This window comes from Primulina tabacum, chromosome 16, assembly GCF_025594145.1.
Source record: "Primulina tabacum isolate GXHZ01 chromosome 16, ASM2559414v2, whole genome shotgun sequence".
Lineage (NCBI taxonomy): Eukaryota > Viridiplantae > Streptophyta > Magnoliopsida > Lamiales > Gesneriaceae > Primulina > Primulina tabacum.
Genome location: NC_134565.1, coordinates 30,524,965 through 30,552,955, shown reverse-complemented (window position 1 = coordinate 30,552,955; position 27,991 = coordinate 30,524,965). Strand labels below are relative to the sequence as shown.

Here is a 27,991-nt window from a genome sequence, read left to right as displayed (position 1 = left end):
TTATTTCAATATTAATTATACAACATTCTATCATTATTACGTCATACGAACTAAACGATTATTTAACATTTTCAATTGTTTTAGATCAATAATTATGATCAAGTATGATACTCACGGGAAATTTAGGATCCGATTCCGGCAAGCGTCACTAGTACAGACGCAGGGTTTTGAAATGATCATGAGCCTTGAATCACGAAGAAGACCGTTCGGAGGGGGCCAGGAGGGTGTCCTGACGTAGCCCCTCCCTCCGACGCTCAAGTTAGTGACTGAGGATGTATGGGGGGAGCAGCTAAGGGTGCTGCTGAAAACAATATATTGAATCCATAATCATACGCTCAAACCTGGTATTTATAGGAGAATACCTGGGCTTGTTATGGGCCATTCACCTGCGGGCCTTAGATATGGGCCGTGAGTTTGGGCCGGATCTTGATGGGTTCATCCCTGAGGTATGAAAGTAAATATTATTATGGATTAACTAGTAGCTAAACGAATAAACCCACTATATAAAATTTAAACTCGATGATCATATTATCGTCCATAATAAAAATATATATATGAATTGAACGTTGCAACTTTTTTTCTATTGTGTAAAATTGGACTTTTTTTCGGAAAAAAAAAAAGAAATTAGGAAGAAAGGACTTTTCTTCTCTACTTGTCGGTTTAATGTATAATATTTGTCGAATTAATCAGACGTGCTTGCTGGCTTTTCACTTGTATATTAACATACAAATGGAAATATTAAATAGTTTCGATGATATATATATATATATATATATATATATATATGCTGATTATTGTTGAGATATATCTTTTACAATTTTTTGAGAATGTATATATTTTATTATAATTTAATAATACATATTGAAAAACTATTTTGATCATTTTAATGAGTAAACTTAAACGCAAAAATTTACGTGAGACGGTCTCACAGGTCGTATTTTGTGAGACGAATCTCTCATTTGAGTCATTCATGAAAAAAATATTACTTTTTATGCTAAGAGTGTTACTTTTTATTGTGAATATCAGTAGGATTGACCCGTCTCACAGATAAAGATTCGTGAGACCGTCTTACAAGAGACCTATTCAAACTTAAATACCTCGCTTAAATACCTTTAATTTAATTTATAAATATAATCTACAAAATGACATTACTTAATATTAACAACTCATTTTAAGCTTAATTTCTGCAACGCTATCCACTTTCTCTCCATTATCTCGTGTCTTTGCTCCTCCAAGTATCTAACTATTAGGCTACCACCATCTATTCTATGTGATTTTTATTTCTTATTTTCTAAATATTCATTTGTTTTCAAAATTTCATGTAAATAAAAACTAAAATTAAATATTAACTTTTCTTTTCAAGTTTTGTTATTATACTTTAAATATGTATCATATTATGCACAGATAAAAAAAAGTGTGGAGGATGACTAGTATTTCATAATCGATCGATAAGTCGTATGCTAAATTAAAATGGCTAGAAGAGTGTGATAAATGATATATAATGTAGATATTATGATAATCGAAAGATACGTATAAATAATTATTTTTAACTCTAATTATCGCGAAACTTAAACAAAATACTGGATAAATTAATGAAGTAGAGTTATATGACAAAAATCGAATTTATTCAGTACACACCAAAATAACGGCATTAGTTCTCAGTTTTAAAAAAATAAGTTATTTCGAAAAAAAAAAATTTTAATCCGGAAATAAATTTTTTTAATGAACACAAAATAAAATTAAGCAGACAGTGGCATTAATTACAGGAATTTTCTACCCTTCTGTCCAACCTTTCAGCCAAAGCTCGCATTGCATACAGTGGCAGCCCGTGTGTGTATATATATATGTGTATATAGAGCCCGTGCATACATTTTTTTTTAATTTACTTATAATTTCCATCTGGGTCGGGTTGATAATTGACAGCTATTCCGCTTGGGAATCCCTCTGTCTCTCTCTCTGGATTCCAGGCAAGTTTGTGTAGGACTGTTTTCGAAAATCTTAATTTTTGCCTCTGATTTTTTTTTTGTGTTCGTTATTATTATCGACTCCGCGATCTTGTTTAAGGTTCTTTTACGTTGAAATAATTTGCTTTCTTGCTAGATATGAATATTTTTATTCCCATTGTTATGTGTTGAATTCTTGTCTTTATGCTGAACTGTTTGAGCGTGCTGATGTATGGATTGGTGAGAACAGAATTTGTGTCATCTAGGCTGTGGGTGAAGATTTTGAACTTTGGTCAAATGCATTAAGATTTGTTTTGAGTCATTTTCCAGTTTTTTTTTTAACCTTTTTCCCCACGTTGACTCTGCATTTTTGTTCAGAAAGATTGATTTTTTTTTCCCCGATGAATTTTAACTAGAAATTGGATGTTGGTACTTTAGTTGGCTCTGATTTCTCGAAGTCTGAGTATTGTTTGGTGTATACAGATTTTCTGGAGTTATAAAATTGGAATTTTGTATCTTCTAGTATCGGCTCTAGGCTGGGCTATTTTTATTGTCTCGTGCTATTTGTTCCCTTTTATGTCATGGTGATCTTGGTAACTGTGTTTTATTTTTTAGGAATGCCGAAGGCCAAGTAGAAGTTCTTATATCTTGATTGTGTTCACAAACCAGTAAAAGAGACACATATTGAATCGAGGAAATAATCGTTGAATAAATCGAGAAGAAGGGTTTACGGGAATCATGTTCTCTCTTCAGAAATGGAAGTGGTCATGGTCCCTGGTTGCTACCATAGCTTCGGTTTTGGCATTAGTTTCAGTCATTCATCTATTCCTCTATCCACTGGTTCCTTCTTTGGACTACATGAACCTCAGACAAGTTCAGAGCTCCTGTTTCCCACTAAATGGATCCACTGAAGTAGGCAAAAGCATGATACCAGATTCTGTAAAAACAAATCTAACCGGAGAAAATGCTCCTGGAAAGGGATGGATAGAAGGAAGCACAGACTACTCTAAACAGAACTTTCAGCCGATGGTTGATTTAAAAGTTCAGTTTCCAGCTGACTGGCATGGTGCTGTGACTTATAATGGTGCTCCGTGGAAGGCAGAGGTCGGCAGATGGTTATCTGGCTGCAACTCGAAATCCAATGCTGTTAACGTTGTGGAGGTAATAAATTCCAAAATAAATAATTTAGGATGACTATTGTTAGAAATCGGAGAGTGTATTATAGAATGAGACTCAATAACAGATTGTAGAATATATATTTTGATTCTTAGCAATTTTCTTCTTCATCAAGATTATTCTTTCCTGGCCTTTTTGAACATGTTGATAGACACTTTTAAATTTTATTTGTATTTTGCACAAAACTACATATTCAGATCTTCCACAACTTTATCCACTGAGAATTTTATCCCCATAAAGTCAAGCTGATTCTCTTGAAAAAACTTGATGGTTGTTATAAATTCTACTTTTTGGTGGTTAACCTACTCTCTGTATATATGTATACCAGGAAATTGGTGGGAAGCATTGCAAAAATCAATGTAGTGGTCAAGGCGTTTGTAATCATGAGTTGGGTGAATGCCGATGCTTTCATGGCTTCACTGGTATCTTTTTTAACCTCATCTATGTTATTTTTCATTTTATTTAGATAATCTTTATGCACACTGATTGTTTCTTTGTGTTTTTATGGCTAAGTTAAACCCACCATTAGAACTTGGAAGAAACAGACCAAGTATTAGAGTTAAATTGTCGGATACGAAACATTATTTCCTCACATTATATAATGTGTACATGCTTGAAAATTTCCTTTGAGTTAGCGATGACTATGATTATGAGACCATTTATTGGATGGATCATACTTTCTTAGGCTATAAATATCATCTTTTAACAAACTTTAGTATAGTACGTATATCGACATGCCAAAACACATTAATTTATTCGTGAATGTATAGAAGATAGGCAAGTGGTGCTCAACTGAAAACAAGAATCTGGAGTCCTGTCATAATGTTGATGTCTATAGTTAATTTCAAGGGATAAGCTGTCTAAACTGTGAGACAGTGAGAGTACCCTTTCTATAACCATTTGTTTAATATCTTTAAGCACAATGATTTCTAATTATTTCCCCCTCGAGTTAAGCTATTACACGTGAGAATATGAAAAAAGGTGGATTTTATCAGTACTTACTTAATAAACTTGCTAAAACAGAAACTGTTGGTATTGAAGTTTTTAATCTATTTTAAGGTTAAGGTGGATTTTTGAGTGAATGTTGGCATTATAAGCGTTATGAACTGCATGTGTTCTAATGAAGGTAAGGGAAATATACTTATGGTGTTTGCTAACATCCTAGATATCTGGTTGCCTGCGGTGTTCTGGAAGTTTTGTTGATGTTTTGAAACAAGAATCGTAAATAAAGAAGATGGAGACAAAGAAAAGAATATAATAGCTACTACGTTGAAGTCTTGGACTATGAAGTGAAGTCTTGGATTATAAAGGGAAGTCTTGGACTATATAGTCAGAATACTAAAACTTCGTATAAAAATAATTTCGGAAACATTACAATTAAAGCATAAGAAATAATTACCCACAAAAAGCATGATTAATTAAACTACCCACTAACATCATGTGCCAATCATCCCATGATAAAAAACATGAACAAGAAAATAGGAATAACTCTGAAATATTCAACTAAACAACAGATAAAATTCCACGTCATCAATCCTAGAGAACTTTTTCTTAATACTTCTCCTTGCTTTAGGAGCTGCAAACACCAAGTTTTGTCCTAAAAAATTCAAACTTGCTAATTGGCAGAGGATTGGTTAAAATGTCTGCAACTTGATCTTCAGTTTTGCAGTAGACTAGAACCACATCTCCTTCCTTTAAGAAGAGTAGCTTGATGTTGTAATGCTACACAGGATTATGAGAGACAGCTATAGCAGCTTGGTTGTCAACTAGAATCTCCGTGCTTTTCTCTTGCTCCAAGTGAAGATCAAGTAAAACTTCCTTAGCCATAAAGCTCGATTAACAGCAGCTGTCGCATCAACAAACTCGGCCTCAGCTGTGGATTGAGTTACAGTTTCTTGTTTTTTAGAGCTCCATGAGAAAAAACCAGAACCAAATCTGAAACAGTAGCCTGAAATGCTTCTCATGCAATCAACGGAATCTCCCCAATCGCTATCTGAAAATCCAACCAGCTTGAACTCTTTGCTGCTCGTGAATTTAATGCCAAAATCAAATGTGTCTTTCACATATCTAATTACCCTTTTTGAAGCCTTAAGATGCCATTCACTCGCACAATGCATAAATCGAGACAAAATACTTACATCTTTCAAAATATCAGGCTGAGTTGCTGTGAGATACATCAAGAAATCAATCAAACTTCTAAATATGCTTGATCAATTTTGTCTGCTCCATCCTCTTTACAGAGCTTTTCTTTTGGTTTATGAGAGTGTTCATTGCTTTGCATTCTTCAAGTTTAAACTTCTTCAGAATTGCCTTGGCATAATTATTCTGATAGATGAAGATTTCATGCTCAATTTGTTTAATGTTCATTCCAAGTGAAAACTTCCATCATTTCTTGCTTAAACTTTTCCACAAGACTTGTGTTGTTTCCTGTCACAAGCACATCAACGTAAAATGAGATGATAAGAATGTCAGCTCCATTGTATCTGGCATACAATGTCGATTCATGTTTGCTTTTAGCAAATCCCAATTTCTGCAAATGTTCATCAGCTATGCTATAACAAGCTCTTGGAGCTTGTTTCAATCCTTCGAGTGTCTTTTTAAGTAGATAAACCTTATCTTCCTCTCCTTCCTTCACATAACCTTCCGGTTGCTTTACGTAAATCTCCTCCTGCAAAAAATCAATCAAGAATGCCGACTTGATATCTAACTAGTACACTTTCCAATTCTTTTGTGCTGCAATGGCGAGTAAGAGCCTGGTGGTGTGGAGTTTTTCTATTTGTGTGAAGGAGTCTGAGCAATCCACACCAAATATTTGAGCATATCCTTAAACCACAAATCTAGCTTTATGCTTGTTGATTGGGCCATCAGCATTAAGCTTAGTTCTACACACCCATTTGACTCCAATTTTTTTCTGTTTTGGGTCAGTCAACCAACTCCCAAGTCTTGCTCTTTTCAATCATCAACAACTACTCCATTGCAGCAATCCAGTTTTGATTTTTCTTGGCTTCCTCATAATCTGCAGGTTCACATATAACAATATTGCATCTTTGATGAGCATCAAAAAGTAGTCTTGTACCTCTGACAGGAACATCATCCATCATCTCGTTTTCCAAGTCCTCTATGCTTGGTTCGACTGTGTCTTAAATAGGAAACTTGAAATTTGACTCCTTTGAGGTTCACCTTTTTTGCAATATCACAGTTCCACTTTTCGTCTTCCATAAAGTGCACATCCATGCTTATAATAATTTTTCCATTTTGTGGCTGGAAAACTTTATAAGCTTTTGCAACTGAGCTATAACTAATGAAAATGCCTGGAAGTGCTCTTTTATCTGGTTTATCTCTCTTGATTTGTGGAACATGAGTGGAGCACAAACATCCAAATATTTGAAGAAAATTCAGAGATGGTTTATAACCTACCATGCCTCAAATGGTTTTTGATCCTTCACTGCTCTTGCGGGAAGCCTATTTTGTAGAAAAACAGCAGTGCTTGCAGCTTCAACCCAGAACTGTGTTGGAAGGCTTTCTCATGTAGTATACATCGTGCCCTTTCATTATGAATCTGTTTCGTCTCTCACTAACTCCATTTTGTTGCATAGGAGCAAATAATTAATGTTGGATGCCCGCCACCTCACAAAATTGATTGAATGCTTCATAGATGTACTCCTTGCCATTGTCTGATCTAGGAGTTTGAATTCTACAACCACTCTCATTCTCAACTTTGGCTTTAAAATTCCAGAACACTTGAGGCACCTCTGACTTGAAGTTCAAAAAGGAAATCCAATACATACGGGTGAAATCATTAATAAAAATAACATAATCAGAGAAAGTGTTTATTGCGGTCCTGCAACATCTGTATGAATTAATTGTACCTTCTTTGATGCTCTCCATGCTACCTTAGGAAATGATTTCCTACTTTGCTTTCCAAACTGACATGTTTTGCAATTTGGAATATGATCATCAAAGATCATTTACCAACATCCTAGACTTCATCTGCAACAATCCTTAATGATGATAGTGACCGAGTCTCTTGTGCTATATCTTTGCGATATTTTCTTTGGCTGGGAAAACAACTTGCTTCTCCTCCAATGGATTTAAAGCAAAGCTTTTTCCTTTCATTTTTATTTTGAAATTATCTTGGCCAACAACATCTCTGATTAAGCAACATTTTTCTTCGGAAACAACTTTATAACCCTTTTCAATTAGTTGTCTAACACTTGACAAGTTTTGACTGATTTCAGGGTTATACAACACATCGGAAATGAATTTTGTACCTGAACATGTTGAAATAGTAACTGTTCTTTTTCCTACGACTGTAATGTACTCTCTATTTCCAATTCAAACCTTCGACGTGTATGTGCTCCTTAGATCTCTGAATATATTCTTGTCACGTGTCATGTGGTTGGTACAACCACTCAATAAGCCAACTCTCACTTGATTCGATGCTAGAGAAACATGCAGTCACGAACAATGGATCCTCCTCCTCTTTATTAACAACCTGTGCATCTTCATCATGTTGTTGATTTTCGGTTTTGCAATGATAGCTTCATGTTGCATTTGTTGCACTTGGCATCTGATCTTCTCCAACATTTAAAATGTGGATGTGATTTTCCACCACAATCTTGGCATGGAGGATGAGATCTCTTCTTATTTCCAGCTTTGTACCTGTTGTTGTTGGCTGGAAATTCTCCATTTGAGCCCAGATGCTTTTGCCCTTCCTTTTCCAGTCGTTTCTTGCATTCTCTTGGTGCTTGACAAATAAGGGTCCATCAACTTCATCTTCCTCTCTCATATAGCTCTTTTTTTCTCATGGGCTAGCTATGCATTCAATAGTTCTGCTAGAGAGATTTCTGACATGACCTTAGGCCATGATTGAATATTGGAATAAAATAAGGTAAGAATGAATACAACTTTGAATGAAATAATAATAGGAATGAAATGATATGTTTATTACATTCAAATGATTGATACCAGAAAAATAAAACAAGAATGAAATTAAATTAATTTTAATTGTCCAATAATTTCTTAATTAAATTTCAAAATAATAGTTACTCAAAAATGTTTACTATGATTATTATTATTATTATAATTATTAAAAATTAATAAAATTATAAATACTGACTCTATTAATTATTATAAATTTATCTTTATATAAAACTAATATAACTATCTATCTTAAATTTTTTTTAATAGTATTTTATTTATTAGAATAATTGTTCTTTAATAAAATATAATAATAATTATTATTATTTAAAAATTATTTTATTATATATATATTTTATATTATTATTACATGATTATTATTTTTATTTATTTTAATTATTATTATTATTTTATATTTATAAATGATAGTGATTTGTTTGATAATATTATTATTTTCATGATTATTATTTAAGTATTTTAATTTTATAATTGTAATAAAATATTATTCTTATTATTATTATTATTGAGATATAGATTTATATTACTTGAGCTAAATAAGATAAATATTTTATAAATATAGAAAGTGAGGAGTGAGAATTATCCTATTCCCAAGAATATGGGAATCACCGTTCCCATTGGAATGAGACAATGTCATACCAACATGAGTATTTCATTCCCATCTCATTATCTCATACCAAGCATGTTCTTAGTTTTTCTAAGGATGTTATTGTGGCCTCAAACTTTTCAAGTATCATTACAAGAATATTTTCAACATCCTTGAATCTGGTTGAGACGAACCAAGTAATCTACTCGGCTTGCAATATTAAGCAACCTGTCAGAATACTCTTTGATGAATTCAGTTTTCTTCATCTTCGGCAACTCAAAGTCACATATCGGGTTCAACACTTTCTTACTTGAATTGATATGAAAGTCTTGAGATAATCCAAATCTCTTTAGCTCACTTCAGAGACATCATACAAGTGAAGATAGTGGGTGAGACAACAACAAACAAGAAAGCCTTTGCCTTTGCCTTTGATTTCTCTGTTTTTTTCTCCTTCTGCATTTTGATTTGTGCCATGGTGGGATTATTAGGAAGTGCTGGGATTTCATAATCTTCTTCCACTGCTTCCCAAAGATCCAAAGCTTCCAAGTATGTCTCCATACGTACTTCCCAAATTTGGTATTTTTCTCCATTGAAACACCAATGGAGCAGTTAAGGAGAAACTAACTTCGGCTTCCATTACTTGATAAACTTACACACGGACCTTAGGAAGAGAGTTCTGATACCAGATGTTGAAGTTTTGAAACAAGAATCATAAATAGAGAAGAATGAAACGAAGAAAAGAATAGAATAGCTACTGTGTAGAAGTCTTGGACCATGAAGTGAAGTCTTGAATTATAAATTGAAGTCTTGAACTATATGGTGAGAATACTAAAAAAATATCTGTAAAAAAATTAGAATTTCTAAAGTTAAAACAAAGGATATATTGCGAAGATACCAAAACAGTTACTTTTTTAGATAAGAAACTTGTTAAAAAAAGTGCTGTAGGATTGCTGACGTGGAATCTTATCTGTTGTTTAGTTGAATATTTCAAAGTTGTTCCTATCTTCTTGTTAATGTTTTTTTTATCATGGAATGATTGACCCATGATGTTAGTGGGTAGTTTAAGTAATCATGCTATTAATGGTTAGTTATTTGTCATTTTCAAAATCAACAAAATCTGATGTTTGGATGGCAGGGGAAGGATGTTCAGAAAGACAAAATTTAATATGCAACTATCCTGGTTCCAAAGAGCTACCATATGGGCATTGGGTTGTTTCTATTTGTCCGGCCCATTGTGATACAACAAGAGCCATGTGCTTTTGTGGAGAGGGTACGAAGTACCCAAACCGTCCTACTGCTGAGGCATGCGGATTCATAATAAAGTGAGCTGAACTAGACACTTGATACACAAGGGCGGATCCAGCGGGGGGCAGTTATTCCCCTCCCACGTTAAAAAAATAATTAATTTTTACCTTAGTTTTCTAAAAAGTTAAAGTTCTGCCACTCCTCCCACAGAAATCTGTTTAGTCACTGCCTCTTTTTAATCCTTGGGTCTGCGCCTACACACACTGTATCTGCCATTGCTCCATCAATATTGTCCTTGTCATAGCTATATTGTATTTCCAGCATGCCTACTGAACCTGGTGCTCCACGTCTGACTAATTGGTCGAAAGCTGATCCAGATATCTTCACTACAAATGGAAACATTTCAGGCTGGTGTAATGTGGATCCTACCAAAGCTTATGCTTCCGAAGTGAAATTCAAGCAGCAATGTGATTGCAAATATGATGGCCTTTGGGGACTGTTTTGTGAGGTTCCAGTTGAGAGTGTGTGTATTAATCAATGCACAGGCCGTGGCCATTGCCGTGGTGGCTTCTGTCAGGTAAAACATGCCATTACATTTTGATATTGCTGGTTGGTTGTCAAATAATTTGTCATATTTGCAAATCGCCTCTTTGATTATGAAATTTCTATCACTCTGACAAGAAGGAAATTGAATACCTTTTGAATTTGTCTTCATATTACCCTTAACATGAATGTACCTGCTTATATGCAGTGTAAAAGCGGCTGGTATGGGGTAGATTGTAGTATTCCATCTTTTTCATCATCAATTATGGAGTGGCCTAAGTGGCTTCGACCTGCGTGGATTAATGTTTCAGATAGTGCACAACTCATAAAAAATCTTGCTAATCTCAATGCTGTAGTTCACAAGAGAAGGCCTCTTATTTATGTTTATGATTTGCCTGCTGAGTTCAATAGCCTTCTCCTTGAGGTACGTAATCTGTAATCTTATCCTGGTTGTCTTTTTATTCGTGGAGAAAATAATAATATTTTGTGTCGACTGTCTTGAAAATGTAGGGACGACATTTCAAGTATCAGTGTGTAAACAGAATATATGATGACAGAAATGCTACACAGTGGACAGAGCAACTATATGGCGCCCAGGTAACAACTATATTTGATTCCATTTCATATTTTTCGTATCTTTATGTTTAAATTCAATTTAATACTTTGTGGAGAAGAATAATTAGTAATTAGAAGAGGTTAATTATATGCCTTATATAGTTGAGACATACGGTGCAAATATTTTCTAGTTATACTGGAGCAAAAGCATGGTGGCCCCATAACCCATAGGTCTCGTAATTATAATCTAGAATCGAATAATAAGAAGAGTCCAAACTTCAGATTATCTACCATCCATGGACAAGGTATACTATACGATAGAAAATTAACAAGCTTACAGAGATCTAGCATCTAAAGCTTTCTACTCACGGTAAAAGATTAATTTATGTTTGACAGAAAAATATATTCTAACGTACTTCTTTTTCACAGATGGCAATCTATGAAAGTATACTAGCCAGCCCTTACCGGACATTAAACGGCGATGAAGCTGATTATTTCTTTGTTCCAGTGCTTGATTCATGTATTATAACCCGTGCTGATGATGCTCCCCACTTGAGCATGGAGGTAAAAATGAGATGATTATGTACTTGACTGTCTTATTCCTCGTATACCTGTAGAACCATGCATATCTTTTGCATCATTATATCATCAATTTACCTATGAATGATATTCGATACATATGCTTCTATCTTTTTTCCGATTCAATTCAGGATCATCATGGGTTGAGGAGTTCATTAACTCTAGATTTCTATAAAAAGGCATACGGGCACATTATGACACAGTATTCTTACTGGAATCAGTCATCTGGAAAAGATCACATATGGGTACACTGTCCCTATTTGATGTAACGCTTGACTCTATTATAACAACCTTATCCTCTGAGCTAATTAAATTGTCTATATCTGAAGACAGTTCTTTTCATGGGATGAAGGTGCTTGCTATGCACCTAAAGAAATATGGAACAGCACGATGCTCGTCCACTGGGGCAACACAAATTCGAAGCACAATTATTCAACAACAGCATATTGGGCTGATAATTGGAATAGCATTTCTTCTGATAGAAGGGGAAATCACTCGTGCTTTGACCCAGACAAAGATGTCGTGCTTCCTGCCTGGAAGAGACCTGAGGAGCGGTATATGTTTGGCAAACTCTGGGAGAGGTGCGCATCACTTTAAATTGTTCTATTCTCGTTTTCCCCCCATTTTTCATAAGTGCATGTAAAGATAATACACATGATTTAACATCGTTTCAGGACTCGTGAGAAGAGAAAAACGCTTTTCTACTTCAATGGAAATTTAGGACCAGCTTATGAATATGGCAGACCCGAAGCTATGTAAGTTAAAATGATCTTAAGTGTGGATGCTACCCCATGAAATATGTTCTTTATTCAATATATCTATCTAACATAAATGGCAGTGATAAAGTGAGCATGATGTTCCATACAACATATTAGGGTGAATCGAGTTGACACGCAAGTTTTTCGAGTTAGCTCTAACATTATTTTACTTGTATTTCAAAGTATTGATTTCAAATTGAGTTATGATTTGCTCGGATATATTTTTGAACCGAATTATTTTGGTAGCTCGTGCTAAGGTTTAATATATTTGTATTCTATAAATACGCTTAAAATTAAATGAGCTGTCGTGCTCAAGCCATAATTCATGCATCTTCTCTATAGATAATTAATTACATTTGAATCAAATGAATGGAGCTCAAGTTTGACTTTGAATCAAATTCATGCCCCTGAAACAGATAGTTTGTTTGAGCTTTGAGCCAACCAAAAAACTTCATCTTGAGCCCAAACATGAAAATAATGGCAATATTCCGCTCGATTCTGATTATTTGCACTCCTGAAACAAACTCCTAGTACCTAAAGAGTTGTTCAGTTTATTATCGGAGTACCGGAATGTGAAGATGGTAATGTTTACAGGTATAGCATGGGAATAAGGCAAAAGTTGGCTGAAGAGTTTGGATCGAGCCCCAATAAAGAAGGAAAACTGGGGAATCAGCATGCAAAAGATGTGATCGTAACTCCAGAACGTTCAGATAACTATTATGAAGAGTTGGCTAGTTCTGTCTTCTGTGGGGTTATGCCTGGAGATGGGTGGAGTGGACGCATGGAAGATAGTGTTCTTCAAGGATGCATTCCTGTGATCATTCAGGTATTATAATTTGAGTATATTGGTCACCTCTCATACATCAAAAGCCGTACGTCTCCTAGCCTGGGGTTCTTATGGCTTGCAAAACATATCCTTTCGTGTGCTTAGTGAATTCTAATTATATTTGTACGAATTTTCCCCTTGAATGTCGTATTTTCTTGGAATTAATGTTGTCCTTGCGGTGGTTGACCCTGAACTTCTAGCTATGGGTGGTGGGACTGATTGAGGGGGCCTCGTGGACTTGGGGGTTGGGGTGGGGGATGTTGGTGGAGGAGGGGATCATCAATCTTGTGATTTTAGAAAATTTACATAAATTTGAGGGGCGATTTTCCACCTCGGACCAATGCTAGATCCATACTTGTTAATCGCTTGAGTTTTTATAGTATAAATATAACTCAAATGTATTTTTATTCTCAATGCTTTAATCCTGGAGTCCGTTTCTTTCAGGATGGAATCTACCTGCCATATGAGAATGTCCTTAACTATGAAAGCTTTGCAGTTCGTATTCGTGAAGATGAAATCCCCAATATGATAAATATTCTCAGGGTAAGCGCTACCTCCTTCGTGGAGTTTTAGCGTCTATTATATTTGATAGCATATGGATCCACATACCTTGACTGATCTTGGGCTATATTTTACCAGAGGATCAACGTGACAGAAATACAATTCAAATTGGCAAATGTGAAAAAGATTTGGCAGCGATTCTTGTATCGCGATTCTATCCTGCTAGAAGCTGAGAGGCAAAACGATACGCTTGGTCTTGTTGAAAACTGGGCTCGAGTTTTTTCAGAACTTAAAGAAGATGATGTCTTCAACACATTCATACAGGTAAACTGAAACATTGTATTCTTGTTAACTCCGAGATATCAGACAATTTGAACACTGTATAATATGTTGCCTGGCGTTCCCATCCGCTTTTGGTACTTGAGAATCCGTTTGAACTGCTATCAAGGGTGGACCTAGTAATCTATTTGACCTATTTAACGGATTTCTTTGACGGGGGGCAACTTAATAGATCCAAGGGGTCCCTGCTGGATCCACCCTTGACTGCTATTTGCAGATATATTGGATAAAGTTGTCAATTTTATTTGTTTATGCACGAATCTTGATACTTGTTTCTCTTATTTGTCAGGTGTTGCATTACAAGTTACATAATGACCCTTGGAGACGGCAGTTTTCTGCTTCGAAAAAGGACTTTGGTTTACCCAGAGAGTGCTTGATTACAACATAGCCGATGGCCACTCGACCACTCCATACAAGAAAAACTAATTCAAAGGATTGGATCATTTATTGGATCATTTCTTGTTACCCAATGAGGCTTCTTAGCATCTATTCTCAGTTTTGTCAAGTATTCGAATTGCGGGAATAACAAGTTCATCGATATATATTCAGAAAACTCCAATTTACAAAAGAAAAAGGGAGCAACAAACATCAATACAAAGTTGTATGTTTTGTGAAAAAAGGTGCAAGGACAAAGTCCGGAGCATTGTGCTAAATATGCATTTTTCTAATTTATATTTCAATGTTCTCGCTGTTAAATCATAATTCATAAGTATTTGGCATCTAGCTTGGTTGTAGGTGTTCTGCCAACCAAGTTACTCACATTCTTGCTGCTAAAAGCTTTTAATGTGCTGCTTCCTGAGTTTAACGAGTTTTGTTTTTCATTATAACTGGGGAAGTGGTTTTTTGTTGTCTTCATATTCGAATCTCTCTCACAATCGGGAGAGAATTATGTCACTGGACGAGTCCTTTTGTAAAGTTGGATGTTAATGTCAGTGTGCTTGTTCCTGAAAAAATACAGGCTTATTTATAATGGAAAAAGCATCTTAATCGGCTCCTAATGCAGTGTTTTGGGCTTCCAACGTGGATTCAAAACATAAAAAAAAAAAAGAATGTAATTTTGATATATCTTCAAAGTATCGAGGGTTGAATGTCTTTTTATTTTTAGTTTTCTAAAAAACGGGTAAAATTATTTTTGATATATCTTCAAAATATCCATATTTGAAGACAAATGGACACATTTAAAAATAAAAGATATATTTAATTTTGATATTTATTTTAGGATATTTTGATATTTTGTTTGCTTTTATCGGATCAAATCGTATTATATTTTACTCAAATAAGTTTAGTTTGCCAAAATTATTAAAAAATAAATGCATTAAACATCATGCATGAAAAATATAATGAATCACCGATAAAACATTTGATTCATCTATTTTATTAATTAAAAAAATCATCAATATATTGTTTTAATCATTTAAAGTGCTTAAGATATAATTTATTAGTGATTTATTTTTCAAAATATATATATATAAATTGAATGTTTTATCTGTGATTTATTCTATTTTTTTCTTGCATGTGTTTAGTGCATTTACTTTTTAATAATTTTTTGAAACTAGATTTGTTTGGACAAAATATAGCACGATTTGGAACACCAATTGTAACAGAGGATCTCTTCCTGGATTTTAAATATCAAAATATCCATATTCACATTGCTATTGCCATATATTTAGAATGATTTTTTTATGATGATAAAGAGATACAATAAAATATCTCTAAATTAATAATCTTTCTCAGATAATTTTTTTGTTGTTGCTAAGTTAATGATTATTTATCGAATTAAAACTACAATGAAATGTAAATAAAATTTTAGTGATTCATTTTTCTCTGTAGATTATTCAATAATTTCACATTTCATTTATGTCTTAATTAAATAACCAATCAAGAAAATCTAACGAATTTCAAGCTTTTGTTTTACAACTTCATAGAAAAGATGTCTAGTAGTAATATATAGTTCAAATAGATTGACTGTACCTGTCCAATATTATAAAATATAATATAACTTTCGGTGATTGAAAAATTGATTAAAAAAATAAACGAAAGATGATAAATAATATAACATAAGTAAGTATGGTGTTTTATATATATATATATTGTTGTGAAAAAGTAAAAATTTATGGTAAAAAGTAAAAATCTCAAACTCTCAAAATTTACCAAACTACACACTTTATAATATTTTTCTCTCTACTCAATTGTGATTTTCTTCACAAATGAGAGATCTATTTATAGGAAATCTTTACAAATAATCCAAAAATAAAATACATCATTACCTACATCATCACACACTAATTTTCAATATTTACAACTCTTATTTTCAACATTCAAATATTCAACATTCAAATATTCAATACTCACATTTTAAATATATTTTTCAACACTCCCCCTTGTGATGATGATCATAATGATTGTCTTCATTACGTGTTTTTATACTGCCTCGTTAAAAACCTTACTAGGAAAAACCCATTGGGATAAAAACCATAGTAAGGGAAAAAGAGTGCAGTCACGTAAACTCCCCCTCATGTTGACACGAACAATTCTTCACAAATTTCGTAGATTGCGCATCCCAATATTATATATGTGCTTTCTGAATATTGACGTAGGAAGTGCCTTTGTGAAGAGATCTGATGAGTTTTCACTTGATTGAATGTGACGAACATCAATATATTTATTCTTCTCTAGCTCCTTAGTGAATGCGAAGAACTTAGGAGGAATATGTTTAGTTCTGTCGCTTTTTATGTATCCTTCTTTCATTTGAGCAACACATGCAGCATTATCTTCATATAGTATCACAGGCTTCTCATCAGATGATAATCCGCATGAAATTTGGATATGTTGGGTCATTGATTTTAACCACACACATTCACGACTTGCTTCATGTAGTGCAATAATCTCGGCATGATTTGATGAAGTTGTTACGAGCGTTTGTTTCTGAGAACGCCAAGATATTGCAGTGCCTCCACGAGTAAATACATATCCAGTTTGGGAACGTGCCTTGTGTGGATCAGATAAGTATCCAGCATCAGCATAACCAATTATACTTGGATTAGCATCTTTTGAATACAAAAGTCCCAAGTCTGTCGTTCCTCGTAGATAACGGAATATATGTTTAATTCCGTTCCAGTGTCTCTTTGTTGGATATGTGCTAAATCTTGCCAACATATTCACGGCAAAAGATATATCAGGCCTTGTACAATTTGTAAGGTACATAAGGGCACCGATGGCACTTAGATATGGTACTTCTGGACCAAGAATATCTTCATCATCTTCACATGGACGGAATGGATCCTTTTCTATGTTTAATGATCTAACAACCATTGGAGTACTTAAAGGATTTGCTTTATCCATATTAAAACGTTTAAGGATCTTCTCTGTATAATTTGTCTGGTGAACAAACATTCCACATTCTTTTTGTTCAATTTGTAAACCCAGACAATACTTGGTTTTTCCAAGATCCTTCATTTCAAATTCTTCCTTCAAGTATGACACAACTTCTTGAATTTCTTTATTCGTTCCAATGATGTTTAAATCATCAACATATACAGCAATAATTACGCATCCGGATGTTGTTTTCTTAATGAAAACACAAGGGTATATTGAATTATTTACATATCCCTTTTTCATCAAGTGATCACTTAGTCGATTATACCACATTCGACCTGATTGCTTTAACCCATATAATGATCTTTGTAATTTCACAGAATAACATTCCCTGGGTTTTGAACTTTGTGCTTCAGGCATCTTAAATCCTTCAGGGATTTTCATATATATATTACTATCAAGTGATCCATATAAGTAAGCTGTAACAACATCCATAAGACGCATTTCTAAATTTTCAGATACCGCCAAGCTAATCAAATACCGAAACGTAATTGCATCCATCACAGGAGAATACGTTTCTTCATAATCAATTCCAGGCCTTTGAGAAAAACCTTGTGCAACAAGTCGAGCTTTATATCTTACTATTTCATTTTTCTCATTTCGCTTTCGAATAAAAACCCATTTGTATCCAACAGGTTTTACACCTTCAGGTGTAAGGACTATAGGTCCAAAAACATTACGTTTATTTAGCGAATTTAATTCAACCTGGATGGCATCTTTCCATTTTATCCAATCCTGCCGATTTTTACATTCACCAAAAGATTTTGGTTCATGATCTTCGTTATCATTTATGATGTCGATTGCCACATTATAAGAAAATATATCATCAATTTCATCTATATCTTTTCGGTTCCATATTTTTCCAGTATTAATATAATTGATAGAGATTTCATGATTCTCGTCAGTTTGTGGTTCTGACAGAACATTTTCATCATCATGTGTTTCTTCAGGAACACCATTCTCTATTTTGTGATCATCATGTGTTTCTTCAGAAACGTCATTCTTTATTTTGTGATCATCGTGTTTCTCTATGAATTTTCTTTTTCGAGGATTTTTATCCTTGGAACCGACTGGCCTTCCACGCTTCAGGCGTTTAATGACATCATGAGTATCTTCCATTTGTTTCTTTGGAATTTCAATTCGAGCAGGGGCATTTGCAGCATGTATATATGATTTAGTTACCCCTTTTGTGTCTGCAAATGCATCTGGTATTTGATTTGCTATTCTTTGCAAGTGTACAATTTGTTGTACATCTTTTTCACATTGTTTTGTTCTTGGATCCAAATGTAACAATGATGATACATACCATGTAATTTCTTTTTCGGTATGTTTCTGTTCTCCCCCTAACATTGGGAAGATTTCCTCATTAAAATGACAATCAGCAAAACGTGCTGTGAACACGTCGCCTGTCTGAGGTTCAAGATATCGAATGATTGATGGACTATCATAACCGATATAAATTCCAACCTTTCTTTGAGGTCCCATTTTTTTTCGTTGCGGTGGTGCAATAGGCACATACACCATACATCCAAAAATTCTCAGATGAGAAATGTCTGGTTCTTTACCAAATGCAAGCTGCAATGGGGAGTATTTATGATATGCACTTGGTCTGATGCGAATTAATGAAGCAGCGTGTAAAATTGCATGTCCCCATATAGAAATAGGGAGCTTTGTTTTCATAATCATTGGTCTAGCAATCATTTGCAGACGTTTAATCAATGATTCAGCCAATCCATTCTGTGTATGTACATGAGCAACAGGATGCTCAACAATGATTCCCATAGACATACAATAATCATTGAAAGTTTGGGAAGTAAATTCACCAGCATTATCAAGTCTAATTTTCTTGATTGTATAATCGGGAAATTGATTCCTCAATTTTATTATTTGAGCAAGTAATCTTGCAAATGCAACATTTCGAGTTGATAATAAACATACATGTGACCATCTGCTGGAGGCATCAATCAATACCATAAAGTATCTGAATGGTCCACATGGTGGATGGATTGGTCCACAAATATCACCCTGAATACGTTCAAGAAACATTGGTGATTCAGTTTGGATTTTGACTGGTGATGGTCTTATAATAAGTTTTCCAAGAGAACATGCTTTACATTGAAACTTATTATTCTGAAAGATCTTCTGGTCTTTCATTGGATGACCATGTGTATTTTCTATAATTCTTCGCATCATTGTTGAACCAGGATGTCCCAATCGATCATGCCAATTGGTTAATATCGAAGAATTATCAACTACCATGTTTGATTCAATGGGACTTATATGTGTATAATGCAATCCAGTAGGGAGCATTGGTAGTTTTTCAATCACATATTTCTTTCCTGATTTATATGTGATAAGACACATATATTTCTCATTCCCTTCATTCATTGTTTGAGTATCATACCCATGAGAATATATATCATTAAAACTCAACAAATTTCTTTTCGATTGTGGTGAATATAAAGCATCATTGATCAAAAATTTTGTACCATTAGGTAACAAAAATTGTGCTTTACCACATCCTTTAATCAAGTCTACAGGACCTGATATTGTATTCACCGTTGTTTTTGTTGGTTTTAGTTCCAAGAAATATCTTTTATCTCGGAGGATAGTGTGCGTTGTACCACTATCGGGTATGCAAACTTCAGCTTTGCTCATAGCATTTTCCATATTTGAACTTCAAAAAAATATGCAATGAAATAAATTACTTGCAATATATATTTAAATATAACACAAATCATAATTATACAATAAAACATTATTCTATGAATACATGAAAAATAGATTATTGTACATTTATATTCTACCATTATATTGTTCATTTTCAGAGAAATCGTTGAGAAAATCTGTAGCATCAATATTGTTCATTTCTATCCCACCAAGATATTGATCATTTCCAGAGAAATCATTCATAAAATCACCAGCATCAAAATGAGTTGAATCACTCAAACGGTCACTGCGTTCAGTGAAGTTGGTCTCCTTTTCTTTCCCCTTTAATGATTCTTTATAAAGTTTACAAAGGTGCTCAGGGGCTCGACAAACTTTGGACCAATGTCCTGGAGTACCACATCTGTAACAAGAACTTTCATATCTTTTTGAGTGCTTCTCATTAACATTTGTATTCTCATGATGCCTTTTCTGTGGATGGTTTGGGACGTTCTTTTGAGATGAGTTATAAAAATAACTATCTCGATTATTTTCAAAACCACGGCCTTGACCACGACCACGGCCAATTCCACGTCCACGTCCACGTCCACGACCTCGACCAAAACCTTGTCTTTGAATTTGATTTTGGTTTCCAGGTTTAAATTCATTTTTAATTACAGCATTTACTTCTGGAAATGCTGTTGATCCAGTGGGTCGGGACTGATGATTTCTCATTAATAGCTCGTTGTTTTTTTCCGCCACAAGAAGACAGGCGATGAGTTCAGAATATCTCGCGAATCCACGTACTCTATATTGTTGCTGTAGAGTAATATTTGATGCATGAAACGTGGAAAATGTTTTTTCAAGCATCTCAGATTCTGTGACCTCATGTCCACAAAATTTTAATTGCGAGATTATTCTATACATCGCCGAATTGTAATCACTGACTTTTTTAAAGTCTTGGAATCTCAATGTATTCCATTCATCCCGGGCGGTCGGAAGTATAACTTCTCTTATATGTTCGAATCTTTCTTTTAATCCCTTCCACAAAGCCATGGGATTTTTTTCAGTCAGATATTCACATTTCAATCCATCGTCGAGATGTCGACGCAAAAATATCATGGCTCTTGCCTTTTCTTGTGACGTGCATATGCCATTTTCTTTAATGGTCTCGCTTAGACCCAATGACTAAAGATGCATTTCTACATCTAGAGTCCATGGCATATAATTCTTTCCCGTGATGTCGAGCGCAACAAATTCGAGCTTTGTTAAATTTGACATGGTGGTACTAAAAAAAATTACGATGCATTTTATTAGTTAATAATTATTGCAATACAAAGTAACGGATAAACAACAAGTACAAGTATTTGTAAAAATAAAGAAAACGCACGAGGAGGATATTCTCCGATAAATAAAAGACTCGTGAGTATGATAACCAAAATAATTAAAAATATCCTTGAGAAAGCCATCTTCTTTTTTCTTCGAAAAATTTGATGATGAATAATTTTTAGAGAAGAAGAGAAAGTTGGAGTGATGGAATGTGTTTGTGAGATCATATTTATAGGGCAAAAACTAGCCGTTTTTTACCATTTATGACCGTTGGGGTACAAAAAAAATAAAGGTATGTATTTGTATAATTTTATGGTAATAATATGATATATATAATATTAGACATGTTTAAATAATTATGTATATCATATCATAATATTGTAATGAGTGTCATAATTTATTTTGTTTAAAAACCTTATAGGCTTTTATACTTGTCGTATCCCTTACCGGGAGTGTGGGATGTCGTCTTAACATCCTCCCAGGATTTATAACAAGTTTATGAAAAATTTATTTTTATTATTTCTAATAATAACATTATATTGTATATTAAATAAATACACAATAAATAAATAACAGTAAAATAAATATAATTATTTTTGTTACCTTTTTTCTTCTGTTTGGAGCTTGGAAAAGTATATAGGACTTTTAGAGCTTCGTGCTGATAACGTGTTGTGAAAAAGTAAAAATTTATGGTAAAAAGTAAAAATCTCAAACTCTCAAAATTTACCAAACTACACACTTTATAATATTTTTCTCTCTACTCAATTGTGATTTTCTTCACAAATGAGAGATCTATTTATAGGAAATCTTTACAAATAATCCAAAAATAAAATACATCATTACCTACATCATCACACACTAATTTTCAATATTTACAACTCTTATTTTCAACATTCAAATATTCAACATTCAAATATTCAATACTCACATTTTAAATATATTTTTCAACATATATATATATATATATAATAATAATAATAATAATAATAATAATAATAATAATAAAATTAATTAATTTTTTTATTGTGGATTAAAATATCATTAATATAATAATGTAATTAATTATTTGATAAAAATAGTAGATATTTTATGATATCTTTTAATTATGAAGTGAAACAACTATTATACTATTTTAACCTTTTCTTGTTCTATTTTTAAAAATAAAATTAAAACTGCAATCTTATCTATATCTATACTTCTGTACTATTTTATTAAGTTTGATATACTTAAAGTAACTAACTTTGGTGTCATGATCTGTTTTAATAATTATATATATTAAAGAATGTTATAATTTTAATGCAAGTGATAAGTAGTTCAGCGGATAGAGTCATTATTTCGTGGGGTTTAAGTTATAGATTCAATTCTTACTGAGGTCATTTTTTTTATTCTTTTATTTTTTTAATTTATATATCAAAATTACAGTGTAGTCCCTACTATTTTTTATAATTATTTTTTAATCCTCATTTAAATATAAATTAAATGAATTATAAAAAATATTATACAAGCACGCAACGCGTGCGTTGATGCACTATTTATTCTATTAAGTTTGAGACACTTAGAGTAACTAACTTTAGTGTCCTAGTCTGTTTTAATAATTATATATATTAATAAAATGTTAAGACTTTAATATAAGTCATATGTAGTTCAACGGATATAATCATTGTTTCTTAGAATTTAAGTTATAAGTTCAATTTTTATTGAAGTCATTTTTTTATTCTTTTATTTTTATATTTATTTTTTAATTTATATATCAAAATTACAATGTAGTCTCTCACTATTTCTTATAATTATATTTTGATCATCGTTTAAATATAAACCACATAAATTATAAAAAATAATATTTTGATCCTCATTTAAATATAACCAAATGAATTGCACTAATAATATGTATACCTTTCCACACACATATATATGATCTACTTTCCATAATAAAATCGATTATTACTATTTTCATCCTAGAAATATTTCATTAATAATTTTTTCCTCTTTTTGGTTACAATAAATATTGAATTTAAGTCGTACAAATCTTTTACCACGGACTCAAGGGTTTTAAAATTTTGGTCCGACTTCAATAACCAGAATATTCTTTAATACAAAATTGTACAGTTTAATAATCTATGAAAGGTAAAAACTTGTGTGAGACGATATCACGTGTCGTATTTTGTGAGACAGATATCTTATTGGGTCATCCATGAAAAAATATTGCTTTTTATGCTAAGAGTATCACTTTTTATTGTGAATATCGGTAGGGTTGACCCGTCTCACATATAAAGATTCGTGAGACTGTCTACGCTTCATGAAAAAACCATAATTTTACCAAAAATGGTCTAAAATTACAAACACAAGCAATAAATTTAGTAAAAAAAAATATGATTTTTGTTTTGTTTTTTATTGGGAATTAAATCCAATTTTATTTCATCTCTAAATTTTTTCTCATCATATCCAGAAGTTCTGATATTGCATTTTCGAACTGACAAAAAAAATACAAAGAATTTTTATTACTTATTTTGCATATTGTGTTCTCGAAGTACTTATCCTCACATTAATAGTGAATTTTATTTAGTAAGTCAATATAGTATAACATTAATAATGAATTTTATTTTTATATTAAATCAAGAAATATATAAAATCAAGAAATATGATAGAAAAATTCTTTTTTAAAATAATAAATTATTGTTATCCTAATATTATTAATTGATAAATTTTTTTATTATAAATAATTTATATGTTTTTAAAGTAAATTATGGTACATTAGACTTTTCATCTCAGTATTCCCTCAACCCTCGGTATCTCATTCAGTCATTCTCTTCTGACTCCACTTCTGCTACTGTTAACCGGCGGAATCACACAATTATACCGCCGCCGTCGCCGCGGCCATGAACCTCTCCTCACCCATCATGCTGGACTCCACCTCCTTTTCCATATACTCCACCCCATCCGTACCCAGCTCGGTGAAATTCTGTGGTCACCTCCCGCACCTTTCTCTTCCATTTAAGCAGCACAAATCGATTGGTTCTTCGATTGTGTGCTCCACTGGGAACGGTGGATCAGCTGTAATAGAACAATGCACCAGCGAGTTAGACTCTGCGCTGAGTCGGATTGGATCACTGAGTCAGGTCTCCGGCGTGCTCGGCTGTCAGTGGGGAGACGAAGGGAAAGGAAAGCTCGTTGATATCTTGGCTAAACACTTCGATATTGTTGCTCGTTGTCAGGTACGCATATTATTGATATACTTGTAGTGGATGAAAGTGAGAAGATTATTTTTTTAGATTTGTGCTTCTTTATAAACCGTATTTAAATTGCAATAAAAATGGTAAATAATGATGTAAAATGGACTATTATGTAGCTTATGTATGCTATTCAAACACGTTTTCTGTAGAAACACCGGAAATTATGGAATTCTAGTTCCAGAGAAATCTTACTCAGGAACTTTAAATGAATGTCTAGGAATAATATTATGCCGATGGAATGGTCTTTCTTGGGCGATTTAAATTTATCTTTTTGGAAAACTTACGCAGAAAAGATTTCTAATCTCCGTTCATATCTCTGCCTCAGAGAGTATTGTTTTGGCAACAATGTTCCACTCTAGAAACATTTAGCTCCTAATTTTTTGAATTTGTTAAAATGGTTGTTGGGAAGAATACGTTGATGCAGGTTATACATGCCAAGGTGTTTCTCTTGAATAACTTGATAGCTAACTCTAATACTGGATACGTGCTTTCTTTACCCCATCTTTGAGTGCTTTCTTTGGGAGAAAAGAGATGGATGGCATGATTATCAACTTGAATGTGTCAATTACTTTGTATGTTGCGCTTGGCTGTAAGATATTGCTTTCCTTTTCATTTTCTACCTCCTACACAATCTGTCTGGATCAACAAGATTTTGTTATGTACTGGGCAAGTGAGAAAACCTGTAGTTAGTTAAGGGGGATTTTTATTCTATTCTCATAAAATAAATCGCATACAAACTGTACCAAAGTAGGCCTCAGTTTTCATTGTTGTGGTTTGCTTGTTCTTCAACTTTCATCACCGTTCAATGTCAGGGTGGAGCTAATGCTGGGCACACTATTTACAATTCAGAAGGCAAGAAATTTGCACTTCACCTTGTCCCCTCCGGCATCCTCAACGAGGGAACTATTTGTGTAATCGGTAATGGAGTAGTAGTGCATCTGCCTGGATTATTCAAAGAAATAGATGGTCTTGAATCTAACGGAGTCTCTTGCAAAGGAAGGATCTTGGTATCTGATCGGGCTCACTTGTTATTTGATTTTCATCAAGAGGTGGATGGGCTTAGAGAAGCCGAGCTTGCTAAATCCTTTATTGGTACTACAAGGAGAGGAATTGGACCTTGCTATTCAAGCAAGGCTAATCGGAATGGTATAAGAGTTAGTGACTTGAGGCATATGGACACTTTTCCTCAGAAGCTCGACCTTTTACTATCTGATGCTGCATCGAGATTTCGAGGTTTTAACTATGGTCCTGACATGCTCAGGGAAGAAGTGGAGCAGTACAAGAAGTATGCTGACAGGTTGGAGCCCTTCATCACAGATACCGTGTATTTCATGAATGATGCTATATTGCAGAAGCAAAAGATTTTGGTTGAAGGTGGTCAGGCAACCATGTTGGATATTGACTTTGGGACTTACCCCTTTGTCACTTCGTCTAGTCCTTCTGCTGGAGGAATCTGCACTGGTCTTGGTATTGCTCCTAGAGTTGTTGGTGATCTTGTAGGGGTGGTAAGTGGGCTTTTTTCAATATTGCTCATATTTCATTTCTTAGCTACGGTCCATTTGAAAATAATTGATATTTTTGTTTGGGAGCAACAATTGTCCCTATTGTCTTATGTGGTTGTTCATGTGGATAGCATGGAAATGTTGTTCTATGATTGGAATGAGTTTTACCATTACCGGTAATTATAGTTTTGGTTGGTTCTCCGACACGTACACAGTCCTACGTGTATTTTCTTGAAATTCAAGAAAATATCTAGTAGTCTCTAGAGGTGTAACCGAAAATTGAGTTTCTGTTGTCGTATACACATGTTCATACTCATAGCATCGGATCATCCTAAATCCTATTTGCATATCTTACAATTGTGAATGGCATTTATTTTTCTCAATCGTTATGTAGGTCAAAGCATACACTACACGAGTGGGCTCAGGTCCTTTTCCAACAGAAATCTTGGGTAAAGGTGGTGATCTGCTTAGGTTCGCTGGACAGGAGTTTGGCACAACAACTGGCCGACCTCGTCGTTGTGGCTGGCTTGACATAGTTGCGCTGAAATACTGCTGTCAGATAAATGGATTCTCTTCTTTGAACCTCACCAAGCTTGATGTATTGTCGGATCTATCAGAAATTCAGTTGGGTGTTAGGTACAAGCAGATAGATGGCACTCAAGTCCTATCATTTCCTTCTGACCTCCGGACCTTGGAGCAAATACAGGTACATTTTAGTTTATTTGTTTACTCCATATTTCAACCTCCTCCACAATTTATCCCCGTTTTGGGCTTTAGTGTGTAAGAGTGAGATTTTAAATTTAAATAAGTTAATGTATCATAAATATCTATATCAATTATCATATTGGACTATACATTTTCCGCCTATTTTCTTTTCATTTTATTTAATATTTGGGATCAGCCATGTTCCCTAATTCCCTATATCTTCCATCTCCATTTCCTCAGTAGTACCTCTTTCGGAAGCTAATTTAGTGGGTGCATCGTCTCATTCCAGTGGCAACACAAATGCAAGTAAATATAACCTGTAGAATACGAGAAACTAAATCTTCAAGGATTTCTCTTCACTGCGAAAATTATCATCTCAACCCCTCCCTCTTTTGATATACCAGTTATTTACATTTCTACAACTGTTTAGGTTGAATATGAAGTTTTACCCGGGTGGCAATGTGATATATCGTCAGTCAGAGAGTACTCCAAACTTCCGGAGACTGCTCGTATCTATGTCGAACGGATAGAAGAACTCATTGGTGTTCCCATCCACTACATTGGTGTTGGACCGGGACGCGATGCCCTTATATACAAATGAGAATTCGGTATGGCGCTCTTTGAAATCTTGGTGAAAATCAATCTTCTTTTCTTTAAGACTGAACATGAACCCTTCTCAGGATGGTGGTATTTCTGCCCTGCCCTGCCGAATGGCTTTTTTAATTTTATCGGCGGTTATTGAAAACAGGTAACTTAATTTGGTGACATGAAATGGAATTTGTGTAATGATTTTTTCATTTATAGTATCTTTAAGCTGTTTATCTACATTTTGCTGCGTTCAAAGATTAAACATTTGTGTCATGATAATTTTGATAAATTAACTGAAGTATTGTTGGCTAGCCATTGAATGAATTATTATATTATTTTTTCCGAATTTTTATGTATATATTTAATATGTTAAATTTATCTTATTATAATAGCCCGCATCCTAGAACAATCGTTTTGCGTCATGATATTATACAATTTATTTGGTTAATTACATAAATAACACATTTTTTTCATTAATGAAATTAATTTCTCGATTTTGTTATATCAAACAAATTGTGGCAAAAAATTTAAGATTATAAATATATGAGTAAGTTTCTTATGAGACGGTTTCATGAATCTTTATCTGTGAGACGGGTCAATTTTATTCATATTCATAATAAAAAGTAA

General features: G+C 33.6%; 2 protein-coding genes across 3 annotated transcripts; both read left to right on the top strand.

Annotated features, from left to right (window-relative positions):
* The first annotated feature begins 2,676 nt into the window (after window positions 1–2,676).
* Window positions 2,677–14,661, top strand: LOC142528741 (uncharacterized). Its single transcript, XM_075633878.1, has 14 exons — window positions 2,677–3,104; window positions 3,448–3,541; window positions 9,779–9,965; window positions 10,210–10,465; window positions 10,640–10,855; window positions 10,942–11,028; window positions 11,416–11,550; window positions 11,697–11,810; window positions 11,899–12,146; window positions 12,240–12,320; window positions 12,918–13,149; window positions 13,594–13,692; window positions 13,789–13,974; window positions 14,279–14,661. The coding sequence occupies exons 1-14, from the start codon at window positions 2,682–2,684 to the stop codon at window positions 14,375–14,377; spliced, it is 2,457 nt and encodes an 818-aa protein (XP_075489993.1). The 5' UTR covers window positions 2,677–2,681; the 3' UTR covers window positions 14,378–14,661.
* A 9,441-nt stretch (window positions 14,662–24,102) lies between these two features.
* LOC142529003 (adenylosuccinate synthetase 2, chloroplastic-like) lies at window positions 24,103–27,675 on the top strand. 2 transcript variants are annotated; one of them, XM_075634349.1, is made up of 5 exons: window positions 24,103–24,551; window positions 25,382–26,074; window positions 26,466–26,777; window positions 27,207–27,384; window positions 27,457–27,675. In XM_075634349.1, the coding sequence occupies exons 1-4, from the start codon at window positions 24,216–24,218 to the stop codon at window positions 27,375–27,377; spliced, it is 1,512 nt and encodes a 503-aa protein (XP_075490464.1). In that variant the 5' UTR covers window positions 24,103–24,215; the 3' UTR covers window positions 27,378–27,384; window positions 27,457–27,675. The 2 variants fall into 2 exon arrangements, with proteins under 2 accessions (XP_075490464.1, XP_075490463.1); XM_075634348.1 differs by having other exon boundaries at window positions 24,104–24,551; window positions 27,207–27,675.
* The last annotated feature ends 316 nt before the right edge of the window (window positions 27,676–27,991 follow it).

Excerpts from the sequence above, each read along its gene's own strand:
- LOC142528741 (XM_075633878.1), top strand. The coding sequence starts at position 2,682 with ATGTTCTCTCTTCAGAAATGGAAGTGGTCATGGTCCCTGGTTGCTACC. Across the intron at positions 11,551-11,696 it reads CTCCCCACTTGAGCATGGAG|GATCATCATGGGTTGAGGAG; the intron begins GTAAAAATGAGA and ends GATTCAATTCAG. Across the intron at positions 11,811-11,898 it reads CTGGAAAAGATCACATATGG|TTCTTTTCATGGGATGAAGG; the intron begins GTACACTGTCCC and ends ATCTGAAGACAG.
- LOC142529003 (XM_075634349.1), top strand. The coding sequence starts at position 24,216 with ATGAACCTCTCCTCACCCATCATGCTGGACTCCACCTCCTTTTCCATA. Across the intron at positions 24,552-25,381 it reads ATATTGTTGCTCGTTGTCAG|GGTGGAGCTAATGCTGGGCA; the intron begins GTACGCATATTA and ends GTTCAATGTCAG. Across the intron at positions 26,075-26,465 it reads TTGGTGATCTTGTAGGGGTG|GTCAAAGCATACACTACACG; the intron begins GTAAGTGGGCTT and ends ATCGTTATGTAG.